Source organism: Penicillium digitatum, chromosome 5 (genome assembly GCF_016767815.1).
Source record: "Penicillium digitatum chromosome 5, complete sequence".
In the NCBI taxonomy this organism is placed as follows: Eukaryota; Fungi; Ascomycota; class Eurotiomycetes; order Eurotiales; family Aspergillaceae; genus Penicillium; species Penicillium digitatum.
The window spans coordinates 2,941,417-2,955,055 of record NC_089388.1 but is presented as its reverse complement, the minus strand read 5'-3'; the positions used below and the strand labels follow the sequence as shown (position 1 = coordinate 2,955,055).

Below are 13,639 nucleotides of genomic sequence, written 5' to 3'. Positions count from 1 at the left end.
GAGACTACTAGCTGGATTCCTCCAATAAATACGGAGGCACCTCCTGACCCTCCTTCCAGAAGTATTTCGCGCCAGGGTGCGTATCAGGGAGTCTGGACTGACCCTGCTTTCCGTACATGTTCTCGCGGAAAGTTCCACCCTTGACAGCATAGTCCGACCAGAACAGACCACGGCGCTGCAACTCTGGCAGCAGCAACCGAATAACATCATCAAAGGTATCAGGGAGACTAGCGTAGCTGAGATTGAATCCGTCAACATCGCCAACCGTCACCCATCGCTCGAGCTCATCAGCCACCGTCTTCACACTGCCAATGATTTTGACACCATTACCCCCGAGCACCAAGTACTCCGCAATGGTCTTCTTATCCCACTTCTGGCCTTCGGTGCCGGGAACCGTACTAGCCCAGTGATTCACCATACTACGAACAGCAGGCAGCTCCACGAAACGGAAGTCCTGATCATCAGAGTAAGTCGACAGATCGTATCCAGTCCAGCCACCAAAGAGAGCAAGCGCGCCCTCCCGATCACCGTACGTCTTCAACTCCTCAAATTTGGCAGTCGCTTCCTCGTCTGTCTCAGCCACGATCACCAACGCACCCGCGATGACCTTGATGTGCTGCGGATTACGTCCGATCTCCGCAGCCTGCTGGCGGATACTATCAACAGAAGGACGAACGAGCTCAGGTTTCTGCGCATGCACGAAGACAGCCTCGGCATGCTTCGCCGCGAACGCCTTCCCCGCCGTCGATGTACCAGCCTGCAGGATAAACGGCGTGCGCTGGGGACTTGGCTCACAGAGATGAGGACCAGGAACCTGGAAATATTTCCCCTTGTGGTTGATTTCACGAACAGCTTTTGGATCCGCGTACGCCTGTGTCTTGCTCTCGGAGCCTTGCTTCCAGGATACGGCACCGTCTCTCCAGGACGCCTCCCATAGCTTGTAGGTGACGTCGAGGTACTCGTCGGCAATGCGGTAGCGCTCATTGTGCTCGACTTGGGTGTCGAGACCGAAGTTGCGAGCCGCGGAGTCGAGATAGGAAGTCACAATGTTCCAGCCGATGCGGCCGTTGCTGAGATGGTCGACTGTTGAGAAGCGTCTTGCCAGAGCATAGGGGGAGTCGTATGTTGTTGAGGCAGTTACGCCGAACCCGATTGATTCTGTTGCTGCTGCCATGGCGGGGACACTGTAGAGGGGGTCGTTGATTGGGAATTGGGCGGCGGCGGGGATTGTTGGGGAGAGGTTTGAGGGACCTCTGTATACATCGTAGCCTCCGAGGACGTCGGCGAAGAAGATGGCGTGGAATTTGGCATCTTCAAGCTTCTTGGCTAGGGCGATCCAGTGCTTGATATTTTTGTAGTCTGCGCCTTGGTCTGTAGGGTGACGGAATAGACCCGGATTTAGGTGACTTGGCGATTGCATTGCGAAGGCATTAATAATGAGTTGTTTCTTTTCGGAAGACATGGTGATGGTGTTTGTCTAGTTTTGGGATGAGAGTGTAGAATTGATCGTTTGCTATTTTATAGAGCTCTGGAGGATAGGTTGTTGTTGTTCACATCTGCTAACCCCGCGGCACCGTGAGACGCGCAAAAAGACGTGCAGTTGGAGGTCGATGGCGTCAGGATGCGACTGTGGGGGTTGTACATAGTCGATAGCTATTGGGGTCTAGAGGTTTCCAATGGTTCCTATTTGATAATATGTGTTGCACTTGTACGTTTTATCTTCTCTCGTGCGAGTGAAGTGTTGGTGTATGTATTGTCCTATATGGGAGTCAAGGATTTCTCTATGGTTTCTATACTTCCTACGGTTTCTGGATGGGGACTATCTTTATCATGACCATTCATTGTGATCATAGTTAGAGTCCATGATACACTTGATTTCTTTACGAAGTGGTGTCCACTTGATACTCCAGTGATATGTAGCTGGATTGGTACCTTGAGATGATCGATTTCGTATTTGGATGAAAATAGAAGATGAGTAAGCTCATATATAAACTTGCATTATTCTTCCCAATTTAAAATCTTTTCACATTGAACAAGTGATAGAAACGGGTATCGCTGTTTATGTTCCATCGAACGGGAAGACTACAACCAAAAAATGAATGCATCATCCGTGAATCGAACACGGGCCTCGTCGATGGCAACGACGAATTCTACCACTAGACCAATGATGCTAGTTGATGTGTATTTCAAAACACTTGTGCTCTAAGATTCTTGATTTTGTGGCACCCCCCCCTGCAGTACATGAGGTCCAAAACAGTTTCCCTCCCGTCCCCGCATCCAGGTCAAGCCTTTGAGCAACGCCCTGTTTTGGGAGAAGTTCCCTGGCACTGTCTCCTGGGCCCTGGGCCCAAGTCTCATACGCTATTGGTTCCTTGGACTTTCAAGGTCGTTTACGTATTCGCTCTCGGGGGCTTTCCGGCTCCTGACTCATGTGATGGCAACTGTGGCATCTGTCTTTGCCCTGCGCCCTGGAACTCTAGAAGACATCTAGAAGCCCGAGATGTCAGGTATGCACATGCACAAAGTACAGTCCATCTATGACGATACCCAGACATTCCCGATCGGAATGTGCAATGTCCGCGATGTGACGTGATCTTCGAGGAATGGGAATGGAAGGTTACCGGGCTAGAATATGTTGATGGTTTCCACATACTTGAAGTTATAGCCACGACCGCCTTGATACCATACAATACCTAGGTGGATATCAACTTGTTCTGGGGAGTTCACGCTGCAAACAGCCATGACGAGCATAGCGGGGATTCGGTCCCTCAATCTCCACAGACTAGCGCCCAACCAGAGACTCAGCCTTAGGAAGAGAGAGGCTTAGAAGCATCAGTCCAATCAAATTGAATCCTATCGAGTTGACATTAAACTCTAGAGGTCCACGGGTGGTCCCACTGCGGAGAAGTGCAGGGAAGTTCTGTTTACCTTGTGAACATTTAAAACCTTTTCATTCCCCCTTCTTTATCCCTTCCTGATCAAATCTCTACCTTGAAGGCAAGACAACTTCGAAACTTCCTCAAAACCAGGATAATACTGCAAATATGTCTGAAAACGGCGGAAGTACCAGCAAAGATCCCGTCACCGATCGTAGAGTACATCAACCTCTGGTCGATGTCCAGCCATTTCGCATGAGCGATCTGCAGCCCAAATACGCGCACCAAATCAACCATGCTGATGATAACCCCGATGCGCATGGCTGGTACGCCGGTTTGAGTGAGTTGCGCCAACCTGTACCCGTGCTGCGACTCTGATCCTAATTATGTCTCGTTTAGTCCACAGCCTGGGCGAATGTATTGGATTTTTCGGAGCTATTCCCTGCTGCATCTGCTGCCCCAACCCCTTCAAGCCTGTCGATCAGGGTGCAGTCGGGTTGATCTCACGATTTGGACGGTTAGTGATCCCTCTCGCGGTCATGGCCGTCGAAGATCATCCACTGACACCGATGATTATAGCTTTGAGCGATCGGTCGATCCTGGTCTGGTCAAGATCAACCCGCTCAGCGAACACATCATCACGGTCGATGTCAAGATTCAAATCGTCGAGGTACCTCGTCAGGTCTGCATGACCAAGGACAATGTCACTCTCAACCTGACCTCCGTCATCTACTACCAAGTGGTTTCTCCCCACAAGACCGCCTTCGGCATCTCGAATGTGCGACAAGCTTTGATCGAGCGCACCCAGACCACACTGCGCCACGTCATCGGTGCGCGGGTGTTGCAAGACGTGATTGAGCGCCGCGAGGAGATCGCCCAGTCGACCTCGGAGATCATCGAGGAGGTAGCAGCCGGGTGGGGAGTGAAGGTCGAGTCGATGTTGATCAAGGACATCATCTTCAGCAACGACCTGCAAGACTCGCTCTCGATGGCGGCGCAGTCCAAGCGTATCGGTGAAAGCAAAGTCATTGCTGCGCGCGCCGAGGTCGAATCCGCCAAGTTGATGCGTCAGGCTGCCGATATCCTGTCCTCTGCTCCGGCTATGCAGATCCGCTACCTCGAAGCGATGCAGGCTATGGCTAAGACTGCCAACAGCAAGGTGATTTTCCTGCCTGGACTGGCCCCGAATGCCCCCGGTCCGTCTCTGCAGACGCAGCTCAATACTGCTGAGAATTTTGGGGAAGGCCCCAGCAAGTACGGCACTATCTCTCAGGGTGATACTGGACTCCAGCATGCATTCAATGCCCGCGTTTTCGAAGACATCTAGAGGCGATCTTGGTGCTCTATCTGCCTTGTCTTCTTTCCCCTCTTATCTAATTGGTCAATCTCATCCATGAAGATATGACCCTTCCCTCGATTTGTGATTTACCTTGCTCTTTCCGGAAAGTGAATCCTTGAATTTGTTCCTCAACGGCTCATTTGTCTACAGTCCTGGAAATTCTTTACTTCTGCATGTTGTGTTATGGATGGATGTGATTGGATCCATGACGATACCCACCTTCGTTTGCGCTGTTGTCGCTGCTCTTCTAATGTCTCTTACGACTGTTATGGCCCTACTTACTCTGTGTAATGCAATGCAATCTCCGCAATTTTCTTTACTCTCTTTCTATCTGTCGTACTTAATATACCTAGAGCCAAATCAGCAACATCGAGCTCCGTGTCAAAACCCGACTCATCATTTGACTGTAGACGCGGAGAACGTCCACTGTTCACCCCAGTTAAATGACCCATGAGAGAAGGGCTGTAGGCTGAAACATTTTCAAACTACTAGTCAAACCTAATTGGGAAGCATAACATTCGCTCGAGGTGGTGATTCTTTTTTTTTCTTTTAGAGATTGTAGAAAGCTGCCATGCATGTGTATGTATGCTCTAGACATCCGCACCTTGCTATGTACGCCCTCCTCTAACTCCATCTGACAATATTGGCGAGGTATCCCTGACTTATGCAGCTTATCTTAAAAATCTCCGCCCCGGCTAAGATGTAAATATCTTTGTATCAGATTGGGCTTAAAACATACCGTGAAGACGCTAGTAGGTTAGTGGAAATTGCGGTGCCGATCCTGGGTATTTTATATTTAGCATTTTCCACGGCTTACTTTGAATGGCCGGAAAATTACCATAGTGATTTTTTGATATCCAGAAACTTGAAATGCAGCCAAATTCCGAGTAGAACCGAGAGACAAATTCTAATTTTGGCTGGGGGGTTAAGGCAGTGTGAGGGTTCCGAGTGAGAAACTAGCTGTAGAAGAAAGTAATAGAACCAGCGCTACGACCCTGAATCGAGAGAAGCTGAGATCAATTCGGAATTTACACTTCAGAAAACCCGACGGTCAAACAAGTCCCCTTTCGATGTAGGGAATGCATATTTATTCTGTTTTCCCACCCACCACGCAGCCTACTGTTTGCATTACCATATAGAGCTAACTAGCAGATACAGCTTCAGAATGACGTCTAGTATGCCAAAATTAGTAGCAAGGGTGACAGTAGATACTAGAGTATCTTTACTGCCCCCGGAACTCGTGGACATACAAACCAGAGTCTGCAAACAATGTCCAAAATGATCTCCTACTTCAAAATGCTGCCACAAACGACCATGCCGATCCTGCGTGTTTCCCTTCCGGGTACAGTAAGTATGCAAAAGTTTGAGCAACCATCGCCTCAAGTCCAGTCTATTATCCAGGTGCAAACACCTCGACCGATTTAGTGATTCACAATCAGCGACCACTGTCACCTGCTGTCCGTCGTGAGCCAAAAAAGGCGATTCTAGTTTTTCACTTGGGGTTGACGGGATTTTAGTAAATTCTCCTACATAATTACGGATGTCTCTTCCACCTCTGTAGATTTAAAAACCTCTCACTACGAGTTTGCATTTGCAATGGTATAATAAACAGATTCGGAAAAGAACTGTATACTCACAGATTCCATTGACTTAAAGCATCCTGCATTGGAATGCTTTCATGCGATGCAACATGATTCAAGTTTATATGCATTAGTCGGCGATCCAGAGATCAAACTGCATCAAAGCTGCTAATCTCGATTCCGTAGGCAGTTGCATGGCATCAAACTAGGGTTAGAGTTGAAAGAAACCCTAACACCATGTTACTTATGTTCTAGGACTTCACTGTGATTGTCAACAAAGGCCATCCCCATTAAATTCATTGCTAATTGGTCTAATGAGCAAATACAATGGATTTTGATAGATAGCAGATGGTAGGAACTGGAAATGATGGTGCAAAATCGCTGATGCAAAAAAAAGAGAACACAAAGGGTGTGGTATATAACAAGTTGAATCGAGCCATGGATAATCAGCAGGGCTCTAGGGCATAAAAGTCATATCCTCTCTCATCGATCCTCACTCTCATACTCAGAGTGTTCACTTTCACCCCGCGAGTAGTCTCGCTCTGATGCTACCACGACGGAAGTATCTCGGTAAACCCGATAAATTAACCACACACTTCCACCAAAGACACCGTAGGTATGTGCTGTTATAGTAATTGGTCAAGCCCAGCTGGAGCTAGAGCGTCAACGGACTGTACAGGAATGCACTGATGCACAAAGACAGTGCTGGGAAGTCGGGCACTAATTCTACATACTCGCGCAATCTGTGTACGACATCCGACTGGAAGAATAGTGGGGGGTTGAATGTGTGCACCAGAGAACCGGTGTGTTCTGAGTTCAAGTTGAGTTTCAAATGGAAGGGAATTTAGAAACTTTCTATGAATTGTGAATGAGCATTTTGGCTGGATGGTGAGCTAAATAATAAGACTTTATAGGTACCAAGTAGTGGATGAGGCGTTTCTGCCAAGCTGATCTCTTGTGATGGCACTGCAAACTCGACTACTTGGTGTTGTGAGGGTGATGCTAGCTGCTGCAATGCTCCATCTGCAGTTACGACAGCTCAGAAGCTGGGGGAACACACTTCTACCTCGATCTCGCTTCTGATCTCAAGCTCTAACTTTACTTCTTTGATTTCAAGTCCCAAATTTACTTTAATGTCATCCCCATCCCATTTTCATCGTCTCAACTTTCAGTTGGTGTCATCGCCGGGATCACTGTCGGTGGCGTTCTTGGAGCCATTGCTTTCCTGGTTATTATCTGATTTTGTTCGATGAAAATAGAAATGAATGCAGAGAGAGAATAAAGCGCAAGCATTGGCGATAATTTTTCGTCCGGTTTTCGTTCTCGAGAATTCAAGGATCGCATTCAGACGGCGTTCGGAGCGTTGCACATGATAAGGCAACTGGCACCCTGAATGTCATATCTAAGCTAGCAAATGAGCCAGTTGGACGGGTAATAGATTAAAATAGTGAATAAAGAAGTACGATCTGTAGAAATAAGTATCGGTTGACTTTTTGTTTACCCTGTGTAGACATCAAATCAAAAGCGGCTAGGAACTATACCTGAAGTGGTAGAGCACCATACCTAATAAGGAAAGTAGAAGGCGGTGGGGCGTGGAGATATCGATCCTCCCCGCGGAGGCCAGCTCTCTCCTCAAGCGTGAATTGACCTTGAGATAGATTGCCAAAGCTCCTAAATCAGAGCTTCACACAAATGGCACCAAGATACAGCTCGTCAAACCGAGCCGGCGTCAAACCGTCAAATCAACCCATTACATCCCCTAACTTCACCGACCCGAATTTCGACCCCGCCGACTTCCTCAATGACTCTCTATCACCGCTGACTGTGGCATCATTACAGCCTAATGCCTCTCGGTCACCCGGATCTGTGCCTCTGACAGAGCTGTCCGCACAGGTCCAGTCCCTCCTCTCTCATATTAGCGCCCAAAATATCCGTCTCTCGAGTACATTATCCCAACTCACCGACGAAATCCTCCGAAGCGGTGGACGCCTAGCCTACGAAGTTGAAGTCCTACGAGGCGAGACAATCGGGCTATCTGAAACACTAACTGAAGTCCTACGCGATGACATAACAAAGTTCGTCCCAGAGCCCTCACCAGAAAACGGGCGCAAGACCGAACAAGCAGAAGAGGATGTGCCAGCGAACGAAGACGAGTCGGCAGCGAGCCCAGACGACAAGAAACAACCCGTTATCCCTACAGACCCTGAATTTATAACAAATCTCCGCACACTGAACCAAGTGCGAGCGCGCCTGGAAGACGTTGTACAGACCTTCGGTGACGCAATGAGCTGGCCGCTGCCTCCCTCCGAGATATCATTCTCCTCATCCTTCATCTCGGTCTCAGGACCAGACCTCGGACCCGAAGGCCAAGACCGCGAAGAAAAGGGCCAAGAAATGATGAAGAAGCTACGCACGGAAGTGACCGAACTACTCGACAGCGAGGGCGGAGGATACGCCGGACTGACCGCTGCCAGCCGCCGCGTTGAAGCTTTGCGGACGCTGGTGACTGTGTGGAATGCATCGGCCGAGGAAAAAGCCCGGAATCGGTTTGTGGATAGTCTGGCGAACATCGTCGAGGATCGACGACGCACATTGGACCAGCAGGCGGATCAGAATCGGCGAGGGCAGTCTAAGTCCAGGTCTGAGGCTCGGTGGGATAGTGACAGTGGGGCACCGGCCGGCGGACTGTTCCGAAATTTGCAGCGTTTGAGGGAGGAGATTTACTTGGAGTGAGACAATGGGATATGCATGGTTCTGGGACGTCTGTTGAGCTGGTTCTCTGCATAAAGACTTGGACCTAGCTGTATAATGTACATCCTTTGCAACCCATCTCGCATCTGCAAATACTAATTGAGTAGTTTTCCAAATTTCCAACTTTGGGTGACTTTGGTAGTGCTTGCGTAGGTGTGATGTCTGTTTAAGTGTAAGAACAAAGGGCTTATAGTCTACCCACGGCCTTTACAAATGTAGTAGATGTCAAGGTGGAAAAATGTATGTTTCTCAAGTGACCGTTGTTTTAGTTTGAGAAATGTGCTCCTCGTATTGATATTAAAGAGAAATCTAGATGCAAGATCGCATACTCTGATAGGCCCTAAATGGTTAGAGCTATGATCTATATTTCAATTGTTAATTAAACAGCTGAGACATGCATACAATGTTGTGAAGCTCAGATGTAGTCCAAGGTCCACGAGGTGACGGGGTGACGGGGGTGGCACCGGAAACGATGCGCCGATCGCAGCCTCTCTCTCTCTCCACCTCCAGGGTGAGAGCATCTTTCTCGTTTGGTTCCTTTTGGTTCCTAACATCTTACAATGTTCAATATTGCATTATCCAGTATCTGATTCGACATTATATTCGCATAATGGCGTTGGAGGACGCGCCACTACACTTTCAAGATTCCAAGTCGACTCCGATGCGGTGGCACGTCTTCAACCGCCGGGCACGGACAAACCGGGTTAAGACAATCGGCTTGTCAGTGCTTGTATTGTTCTGCTTCTTTCTTGTGCTCAAATCTTCTTCAACGGTAAGGATCGCCTCCGGCTCCACAATGCAGTGACTGCCAGGCGTGAGATATAGCAGCTGACAAACTGCCCAGCGAGTCGAGCCGGACTTTTGGGCCAAGTTTCCCTCTCGCCATCCTTTCCTTCAGCACCCGGAGGACGCTCAGGTCTTCCTACCCCCACGAACCGATATCAATGCCAATGATACCCTCCCCCACAATCTGGACAAGCCCAACCCGCGCCTACATGTCCTAGTCCCAGCCTCACAGGGCTCGCGCGGAGTTTGCCGAACGCTCACTTCGGCCATGATCCTTGGATACCCACCGCCGACATTAATCGGCTACGGGCATGACTCTCCCGGAGCGACCGAGGCCGAGCACATGGTGGACCGGATCACAAGGGCGCGCAACTATCTCCGAGACAGTAAAATTGTGCATGACCGCGACTTTGTGGTTATGGTGGATGGTGCAGATAGCTTCTTCCAATTGCCACCGAAGATCCTAGTGGAGCGCTTCCAGGCTATGATAAGGGCGAATAACCGAAAGCTGCGGGACAAGTTTGGGTTCGCAGAAGTGGAGGGCCAAAAGGCCGGGGCTCCGTCTGAGAAGGTACAGAAATACACCCAGCGCGTTCTCTTCGGTGCAAGCAAGATGTGCTTTTCCGGGTTGCGGGACGACCCCGGTTGTGTATCTGTCCCGGAATCAACTCTACCTCCGGATGTATATGGCTGGAAAACTGATGTCTACCCGGATGGATCTCTGAACCGACCCCGGTGGTTAAACCCGGGAGCGGTTATTGGCCAGGCTGCGGATCTGCGTCTGATCTACGATGAAGTTTTGCGGCTAGTTGAGTTGCGCTCGAACAAGTCTGGAGATTACCAGGCCCTGACACAGATGTACGGACGGCAAGAAGTGATCAGAGAACTCGAGCGGCGACGAACAGCCAACGACCTCAAAGAGTTGCTCTACCGGATGGTGGGTATCTCAGATGCAACAAACATCACCGGAATCACCCTCCGGCTGGAGACAGGTCACCGCTACGAGTACGGCATTGGTGTCGACTTCGAGTCCCAACTCTTCTTCAACCAGATCAAGTCCAGCAAGGATGTCGAGTGGGTCAAGTTCAGCAACGTTACGAAGATGTCCGCGTTGCAGATGCAACACGGCGTCCCGCGCGAACACCGTCTCCTCCTCCCACAGGACATTGCAGCACTCCCCAACCCATTTATTCAGTCCCGCTTCGCAAAAGAATCAACCCAGAGACCAGTATGGAATGCCACATTGGACAAACTCCCGAACCCGCGCGAGCGCACCTGGCACAACATTTCGTTAATGACGAATGTCCACTCCGCCTCGGTGCCAGTAATCGCCCATCTCAATGGTGACCTCAAGCTCCGTAACACCTGGTGGGAGAATATGTGGTTTTTCCCATGGGGACGCGCCCTATTGCGGAAATATGTCCGCGACTCGCACGGGTTCGATGCCGCGCAGTCGTCACTGCTGGGCGGGCAGGACTGGTTGGAAGTGCGTGGAGGTCGAGGTGGGATCTGGACCGATGACCACAACTGGATCACCTTCGCTGAGGTCTGCAATGGGCAAGAAAGAGATCTCTTTGACGATGACCTGGGGCCATGGGCTAAGGAAGTTGATGATCCAGACGATCCGGTTTACAACCAGTATGGAAGTCTCATTTCTGGGAAGGAAGAGAAAGATAAATTTGAGAAATTCGAGCAATTTTTCTAAAGCTGGTCTTTGAATTGTCGTTCTCCCCCTATCGCTCACTATATCTTTCTCAATGGATCGACGGCTGCCGGGTTGTTGAGACTTCATGTCCAGCTCGCCGTCACACCAAACCACCTCTGCGCTTAATCTCCACGTCGAATTCCAGGCCTACCAAGTTCTGGAACCAATCCAAGTTGTGGAGTTTAGATGGTTTAATTTTTCTTTTTGCATGACTGGCCTGATTGGATCGACCACTACTCTGATTGTGTGGCTGGATTCACAGAAGAATTCATGTTTATTCTTTATGTCGAATTTGAAGATTCTTTCGACTACTGTGAAGAATAGCTGTACATATTCGGGACTGGATCTGTATGACTGCAGCGAAACAGTCTATTGTATGATACCATCATAGATGGAACCCTGGAAGATTGGCTCTTTAGTGAGTTTGGCGTATATCGAAATCCAACAGAGTGCACAAGTTGGAAGAAATCTTGTTGCACTTGACATTTCCCTTTTAGGTTATACAAGAGTTGAGTCATGGTTTGCGGCCATGTCCCGTCTTTTTGTTGGCCTTGTTTAGATACTTTCCCCGTTGTAGGTGTTATGGCTAGCGTAGACGGTAAAAATTGGTCACTTTAGGTTTTTTTGCACGGTGAAGCCTCGTCATTGTAGCCCCGAAGGAGGCGTTGTGATTGCCTCGAAGAAGTTGAGAGAGTGACCCCGGATTATGACGTCATGTGTGGATTTAAAGATCGAGTCTCATGTAGAGGAGATGGTCCATTTTGAAATGGTCCATTAATGCATTTCTACCGATTGTACTTGACTTCAGTTTGAGATTCGCTGATTAGCTTCTAAATCATACACATGCAGCTCAGATCCCACTCCAAGCTAAGATGAGGTGGCCCGAGCACCAGCCAGCTCGCTGATAGGGGTCGCACCCGGGTAGAAAGAAGTCGGAATCACAGGAATAGGAATCGGTAACGCGGTACCAAACGCCATCGCCAAGTCAGAAGCCATGGTAGCGGCAGAGTATCCAGAAGGAACAGCCTTGACAGTCTGGGTAGTCGTGTACGGAGCATGCTCATCACTCTCCTTCAGACACGCGCCGGAGCCAAATGCACTCTCGCAGCTGTGCCACTGGTAAGAGCCGGACTCCGTCCACATGGCGAAATCCTCGATGGTGATATCTGTGCAGGGCGCGCCGTCCGCACACTTCACTCTGATGGGTCCGCGCTGGGCACCGTTTGCTTCGGTTCCTTTCCAGTTTTTGATTGTGACATTGTTGAGGTGGACGCCGTTGCCGGGTACCTTGCCCATGCTTGACCAGGCGCTGTCGATGTCGAGGGAGTAGGCGTTGCCGTGGCCTGGATGGTTAGTGGATGTCATTGGGAGACAGGGGGTGAGTAGGGTGCATACCGATGAAGTTCTCGAGGACGAGGTTCTCAACGTTACCGCTGCCTCCGTTGCTCTTGATCATGTACATCTGGTTCGATTTCCAGGTGTAGATGTTGCGGTAGGTGATGTCGCTGATGTCGACGCCGGAACCGAGTGATCCCATGGCACAACCACCACTCCAGTTGCAGTAGATGTTTTCGACGAGGATGTTCTTGGCGGGACTCTGTCTTGTTATTAGCTATGGTCTGTCCATGGGGGGTTCTTCAAAGCCATACCTTGACCGTGACACACTCATCCTTGTTGGTGACCTCGACCTATTAAGGGGTGTTAGTTAATTCCACCACGACCGAACCCAATACTGACATCATGAATCCAAATATTAGTCGACCAAACATCAATTCCATCCAAGCCACCCTTGTTACCACCACGAATAGCAAGGTTATAAACCTCACCATTCTCACAAGTCTCCATGCAGAAATGGAAAACAGGCGCATCAACAAGAGCAATGTCATGAACCGAAAAGTCGGTCACCTCATATAGTCTCAGAATCCGTGCTCCACCGCTCGATCCTTCCTTATGGTACTCGTATCCATACCCTTGCACAGCACCCCGAGAGGTAGAACTGAACATTTCAAAGTCTGTGGTATGCTCGACCATGATCATGTTTCCTCCAGCGGTACCAGTCCGATAGAGGATACCATCCAGCTGGATAGCACAACTATTTCCACCTGACAGAGTCACCCAGGACTTGAAGGCGTAGTCGCCAGGTGGGATATAGACCACACCGCCGTTCTTGCAATCTGCCCAGGCGGAGGTGATGGCCACGCCGACATCGGTCGATTTGTCTGCCACAGCGCCGTAGTCCAGTACATTGCAAATTTTGTGGGCGGATTTAGTAGCGACGGTGGTGGTTGGGCCAACTGGACCGCTGAGGTAGGCGTTTGCGAGCAATGGCGCCAGGCCGATTGCGATCGCTGAAGAAAAGAACATATTGAAATGACTAAATTATAAGATGAAGGTATGAAAACGAAGTGAAAAGAAGAAACCCAGACCGGATTCTACCTCTATATATGTGTGTATAACCCCTGGGTATACCAACATCCCAGCCAGCCTTATGGTATGGCTGAAACCCTAGCAACGCCGCCATTGGATCGATGCAAAGTGAGGATTTATGGGGCCCTATCATTAAATAGCCATAGTAAAAAGCTTGGGTGGATGGTTTGAAGTG

General features: G+C 49.5%; 5 protein-coding genes and 1 non-coding gene across 6 annotated transcripts; 3 read left to right on the top strand and 3 right to left on the bottom strand.

The window, feature by feature from the left end:
- Nucleotides 1–7: 7 nt before the first annotated feature.
- Nucleotides 8–1,462, bottom strand: Pdw03_2241 (Xenobiotic compound monooxygenase, DszA family; the record flags this gene model as incomplete). Its single annotated transcript, XM_014681370.1, has 1 exon — nt 8–1,462. One exon carries the CDS (start codon nt 1,460–1,462, stop codon nt 8–10), a length of 1,455 nt encoding a protein of 484 aa, XP_014536856.1.
- A 638-nt stretch (nt 1,463–2,100) lies between these two features.
- Nucleotides 2,101–2,171, bottom strand: Pdw03_tRNA164. Its single transcript has one exon. It is a non-coding gene; the product is annotated as a tRNA-Gly (tRNA).
- Nucleotides 2,172–3,044: 873 nt separating this feature from the next.
- Pdw03_2240 (Band 7 protein) lies at nt 3,045–4,203 on the top strand (the record flags this gene model as incomplete). The annotated part of the gene is made up of 3 exons (XM_014681369.1): nt 3,045–3,216; nt 3,276–3,393; nt 3,456–4,203. 3 exons carry the CDS (start codon nt 3,045–3,047, stop codon nt 4,201–4,203), a joined length of 1,038 nt encoding a protein of 345 aa, XP_014536855.1.
- Nucleotides 4,204–7,487: 3,284 nt separating this feature from the next.
- On the top strand, nt 7,488–8,528 carry Pdw03_2239 (uncharacterized protein; the record flags this gene model as incomplete). The annotated part of the gene is made up of 1 exon (XM_014681368.1): nt 7,488–8,528. The coding sequence occupies one exon, from the start codon at nt 7,488–7,490 to the stop codon at nt 8,526–8,528; it is 1,041 nt and encodes a 346-aa protein (XP_014536854.1).
- Nucleotides 8,529–9,156: 628 nt separating this feature from the next.
- Nucleotides 9,157–11,037, top strand: Pdw03_2238 (uncharacterized protein; the record flags this gene model as incomplete). Its single annotated transcript, XM_014681367.1, has 2 exons — nt 9,157–9,318; nt 9,391–11,037. 2 exons carry the CDS (start codon nt 9,157–9,159, stop codon nt 11,035–11,037), a joined length of 1,809 nt encoding a protein of 602 aa, XP_014536853.1.
- An 867-nt stretch (nt 11,038–11,904) lies between these two features.
- Pdw03_2237 (Glycoside hydrolase, family 28) lies at nt 11,905–13,401 on the bottom strand (the record flags this gene model as incomplete). Its single annotated transcript, XM_014681366.1, has 4 exons — nt 11,905–12,380; nt 12,433–12,634; nt 12,687–12,725; nt 12,775–13,401. 4 exons carry the CDS (start codon nt 13,399–13,401, stop codon nt 11,905–11,907), a joined length of 1,344 nt encoding a protein of 447 aa, XP_014536852.1.
- Between the last annotated feature and the right edge of the window lie 238 nt (nt 13,402–13,639).